The sequence below is a fragment of the Cyprinodon variegatus genome, unplaced genomic scaffold (assembly GCF_000732505.1).
Source record: "Cyprinodon variegatus isolate N-32 unplaced genomic scaffold, C_variegatus-1.0 Scaffold2442, whole genome shotgun sequence".
NCBI lineage: Eukaryota > Metazoa > Chordata > Actinopteri > Cyprinodontiformes > Cyprinodontidae > Cyprinodon > Cyprinodon variegatus.
This window is the reverse complement of record NW_015152895.1, coordinates 4,225-9,958: the sequence shown is the minus strand read 5'-3', so window position 1 is coordinate 9,958 and position 5,734 is coordinate 4,225. Positions and strand designations below refer to the sequence as shown.

General features: G+C 33.8%; 1 protein-coding gene across 1 annotated transcript in view; it reads right to left on the bottom strand.

Annotated features, from left to right (window-relative positions):
- Positions 1-5,654, bottom strand: part of LOC107080877 (myelin and lymphocyte protein-like) — a 9,708-nt gene extending 4,054 nt beyond the window's left edge. Inside the window, exon 1 of the mRNA XM_015369084.1 lies at positions 5,472-5,654. Within this exon, the coding sequence (XP_015224570.1) occupies positions 5,472-5,558 (87 nt within the window). The 5' untranslated portion in view covers positions 5,559-5,654. The remainder of the gene's footprint in view (positions 1-5,471) is intronic.
- Between the last annotated feature and the right edge of the window lie 80 nt (positions 5,655-5,734).

Here is a 5,734-nt window from a genome sequence, read left to right as displayed (position 1 = left end):
TATCTATCTATCTATCTATCTATCTATCTATCTATCTATCTATCTATCTATCTATCTATCTATCTATATATCTATATATGAATATATATATATATATTCATGTATTTATTTTTTCTTGAGGTTAATGAAAGGCGATACTTTAGGCTATTAGAAAGTACACACACACATTCTGATATGCACAGCATTGCCACTATTCATTGTATTATTTTAGTTTGCCTCTCCTCCTTTGACAAACACTGGGTTGAAACAAACCTTTCGAGCGAAACAGGAAAGCTCAGCGATTACTCATTCATCAGAGACTTTCATATCCTTCTGTAAACATCTAGATTTCTATCTGCTTATGAAAAAGTGTTTATAAAAAAGACAGTGATAAGTTCACATTTACATATATTATACAATACAATATATACAATAATATATACAATATATTTTACAAGTAAATTGATATTACAATGAATCAGAACTTTTAAAGTTTTAGTATAAAAAAAGCAATAAAATTTGTATTTATTTCTTTGTCCTTTACTGAAAAAGAAATTAAATACATTATTAAAAAACTTAAAAGTAAGTAAAAGATTTTAAGTATACTGTGACTCCAGATAGATTGTAATATAAGAACAAATAAAACCAAATAGTATAAGAGAGAAGAAAGCAAAAGCTTTGCAACAGTGTGAAAGTTTGAAACCTTTAATATAATATTTGTCAGGAGCACCAGGAGAGGTTTTACAATTTAGTCATATTAAATTCACTTTTTTTCCATTTGTTATTAATGTGACTAAGCTGAAATTAAGTTCTGCTGCCCTTTAAAGAGCTTCTCGAAATTTACTAATCTGCAACCATAAACTAGAAGCATGGCTGCCAGAGAGGCTGGAAATAATTAAAGAGATTACATTATTCAAAGGTGTGTATCAGAAATGAAGAAACTGAGACAATAGAAACAGTGAAAGTCAATTGCAAAGGAACAGGATCCTAGGACAACATGGAGATCATAAAAACACACATTTCTTCAAAGTTCATAAAAAAAAACTAGGCATCAGCTGGTGAGGAAAGAGGACAATGAAACAGTAGAACTGAGGATTTATTGAGATTGGATTTAAAGTCCTGTAATGAATGTTTCTGAGCCCAGCAATAAATCTAGCAAAGGTCTTTGGGGGTCACCCTAGAGGGGCCCTTACAGAGAAAAGTCCTCCAAATCTCAAAGAATTTTAGGATGGTTTGAAAATAGAATACACAGCAAATGCCTTTTCACAACAAATTGTTTCTTCTTTTTTTTTTTTTGCTAGTTGAACTCTGTTTAAAAAGATCATTAAATAGGATTGAAGAAGATTGTCAAACAGAAGATTGGTAAATGGATTTTGAATTGAAAAAGCTTCCTGGATGGGAACCGAAACATCTGCAAATTTGGAAAAATGTACAGTGGTTGTTTTTTAACTTTTTTGGAATGACTATGACCGGGATTACCGAGAATCCTCACCAGCACACTGTTAAACTGCGACAGAGTGTGTTCAGTCGAAGGCCTATATATATATATTTATATATATATATATATATATATATATATATATATATATTTGAGTTACAGCAAAATTTCATTTCTCTTTGGGATTCATAAAGTATTTTTGAATAAAATTTGGACTGAAGTGAATTATGAATGAATAATAAAAAAAAGCCAATTAATAGAAGTTCTGTGAACCTTTCAGAACCACTGTATCAGCAAAACAATAAATATAGACAGCTTGCCCTACTACTAAAGGAAATGTCCACAAATTCAATAAAAATGCTCTTCTAAATACTATGCAAAAATCTCTAAAACAAAAACTAAAACCATCTATTACTACAGATTGGCACATATATTCGTACCCTAACCTCATTATGGCATTCTACTATAATGAAAAAGAGCTACAAACCCCTCCTGAAACTATATCAACCAGGTTTCTGTTAGCTTTGCAAATATTACTGTATCAGAGGATGGAATCGCTATTCATACATTTCTTCAGCACCAAGCAGCCAAGCTGCAGTTTGCCTAACAGGAATGTGCCATGCCCTAAATCAAACAATATGTCTGCAAACATTTCTCCAATGCTGTGCGTTCCTTTAACATTGTGAATGCTGATTTTCTTCTTTGAACTCATTCAGCTCTTTGAGTACTTTTCTTTATGACTCACAGATATTTTAAAAATATCTTGATTAACAAAAGGTATTTCTACTATGGACCTACTATGGACCATACTACCATTGTTTTTGCAAGACAATTTTAAATGAGGTAGTTTAATTCTTGAGCCTAATTTTTTCAAAGAATATAAACACAAAGACGACAATATCTTTATTCATGCAGACACAAAACCTTATGTCATAATATCTAAAGATTGTCCCCTAAAATCATTGTCACGTGTCTTGACAATTTGATTGATTGATTGATTGATTGATTGACTTTATTGATCTCACAGTGGAGAAATCTACTTGTTACATGGGCTCAAATAGCCAAATAAAAGGTGCCAAAGGAAGAAAAGGTCTATGTGAGTATATATAGTATATACAGTGCATCCACATATGACAGCTGAAGTCTTTTTTCAGTCACCAGAAAAAAGTTTTTTTTTTTTAATAATACCTACTTTTGGGATTGCAACTGAATTATGAGGTACTGTTTTATAAAGGGAAACATTCTAGCTGATATATGTTTTCCAATTGACCGGCAGGAAGGGTTTCCACTTCATCTGTATTAGATCAGGTCAGCTGATCTAAGATAGTGTATGTTTCTCTGTCTTTCAAAATGTGACCATAAAACCATTTATGCTGCAAAGATGTTGTTCCAGCGCTCAGTGTGAAATTACGGAGACACGTTAACAAAAGCAGCTCCACAATATCTATTTCTTTCAGGGGGCTGGCATGAGATCTTAAAACATTCAACCAGGTAACTCTTTAACTATCTTGACAACCTGAGCCATTGTGATTGATCAGCTTTGCTGAGGCCCCTCTTACTCACTGAAGAAATTGTAAATAGAATGAGAGTTTTCTCCGCTCCTAACAATACCCTCAGTCTAGGTCTGCAGTGCAGCCACAATCCAAACAGTATTTCACCTTCTGGGATTTTGGTTTCACCAAAAAATTCCTTGTTGGCGATTTAATTAATTCACCTATAGAGACTTTCTTCTCTTGGGTTCCTCTTTTTGACCTCACTTTTTATAAAAGGTTTTGATTAAAATCCTTTAAAAGATCTGCAGGTTTTTAAACAATGAACCTCCTGACCTTAGACCCGGCAAGATAATTCAAGAATAATCTGAATTGTGGTACAGCACAGCCTCAATGTCTTATTTAAAGACATCTATGTTTAATGAGTTGAAAAATATTTTAGATTTACCCATTCTAGAATTAACAACTGTCCCTCAGTCAGTCAGGAATGGAAAATGGCTGCTAATTAAGAGTTTGATCCAGAGGTTTTCTTTCTGTTTGGTGCGACTTTTCCTTTCTAATGTCAGTATTGCTGCAAAGTTAACGACTATATGTAATCAGCTATCTGCAATTGCTACCTGATTATTTAGGAGGAGGTATTGCTGCAAAGTCAGACCACATACAGTTATCCATATCTCTATGAAAGTGCATTTTTAATTAATTATCTTAATAAAAAGTAATTGGCAGCTTAGCTGGAACTGTAACATCGGTCATGAGGGAAATTGCACTTGTTAACTAAATCTGTTTGTTTAGCTTGCTTTTTATGAACCTGTATTATCAAAATCAAATAACTCTCATAACTTAAATGAACAAAGAAGTTGGTTTTTTTGTATGTGTTGGGATAGGAATGTGTATTCACTTCTAATATTATAGCTTCCGCAACTAATGACAGTTATAATCATTGTCATGTTAACACCATGAGGGAGCTCTTCTGTTTGGCTGCATCAGGTTTTTTTTTTAACTCTGTAATAGACATGATAGTAGATGATCAAATTTCGCATCCATACCTCTGCCAATATCTTTTATTTAAAATGTACTATAGAGCTTAATTTGCTTGTATTTTGTGTTTTCAGGAAGGGATATTTTGGAGGCTTCACACATTACAATTTACCTTAATATCATTTGACAGTAAGAAGGATCATGTTTAATTAAAAGATGACTTTCATAACTTTGCTGCATGCTCTCTTTTTTGGGGGTTGTAGGCATGTTGCCCAGGGATATATCCAACACATTATATCTCATAGATTTTATAAGAAAACATAAAAGCTTCCAAAAATGTAACCAGCTCTTGTTTTTTTTTTTTTGTCCATAACAGGAGTGACTGTTATAGACAAACCCATTTCTTTTGATAATGGTTCAAATAAACAGCATTGGTACATTTCCATTACTGAGTGGCAGATCATGTGAAGGGTCGGGCCACAAAGTAAACCAAATGACCTGACGGGTGGTTTAGATTTACACCTCGCTCTGCAACTATATCTGCGTAGCACAGGTGTTTTTCCACCTGTGTCACAAAGATTTAATCTTCCATGTTTCCCTCTGCAAAATAAAAAAGAAGACAGGAGTCCTGGTGTTATCTACACCTTAAATAGAAAAAAAACCCTGATGATTTTAACATCAGGAAAACATTTACGAAAAATTTTTACTTTGCTATTCAGATTAAGTGTGAATGAATCACAATTAACACACAGCCACTGTCATATGTATCTCAAACTTCTACATATATTTTGATTAAAATCCTTTTGTATGAGGTTTCAAAAAACTTTTTCTAAATGTTATAATTTCAGCCTACTATGCTTATATTATTATTTGACCCTTTTGTTGTTTGCAAAACTGAATCTGCAGCGAAAAAACTCCTCCCCCCCAAAAAACAGCAATACATTGTTCTATTTTAAAAGGAAGATTCTTATTTTTTTGAACTACACATATGTAAAGACCTGAGATTAATTGAATCCTGCATGTTTTAACCTATAAAATACTGTTTAGCTGCAGAAACGACTAGAGTTGCTGTTTTTTGTTTTGCCAAGGTTGTCTGAAACAATAGGTCATTCAGGCCTAGCTGTCACTGTAAACTCAAGACACGGCCATGTTGTTAAAGTAACATAATAATTTACAAGTAATGCCAAAAAATGGTAGATTAAAAGGCAATTTGGGATGCCTGTTATGTTTTATGTTTAAGAAAACAAAAAATATATATAAAATGCATTTCGCATACCTTTAACGTAAGTCAGGGAGCGTATTTACTGCTTGCTGCACTTATCAAAGACTTCCTGCAACCATCTTACACCCAATTGGTTCTTATCTAAATGGAGATATGCTTCTATGGAGAAATGTTGATGAGATAGAAGGAGAGAAGGATCAAAGTGATGCTGAAAGAATAAGTACCAATAAAATATAAAGCACTGGGAGACAGGCAGATAAAGAAGGAGTGGTCTGAGTCAGCAATGTAAAGATAATAAAGAGAGGACTGAACAGGGTGGAGGATCTTAATTAGAAATCAGTACCTGACAAAAAATGACACTTACCCACTCTGGGATGAAGAAGAGGTCAGGAAAGCTGATGAAAATCCTTCCACCAGTGGGGAGAACATCACCTGAGGTTGTGGAAGCCATAGTCCAAATGTTTGGGTGTAGGTGTGAGTGTCTTTGGTTTTTCTCCTGAATGTGATATGTAAACTGTTTTGATTCTGCTCTTTAAAGGGTGTATTTCTCTCTTTCTCTGTCTCCTTCTGCACCTCCCTCCACTCTCCTCCCCTCCACCTGCCCATCCATTTCCAACCGACCTGTTT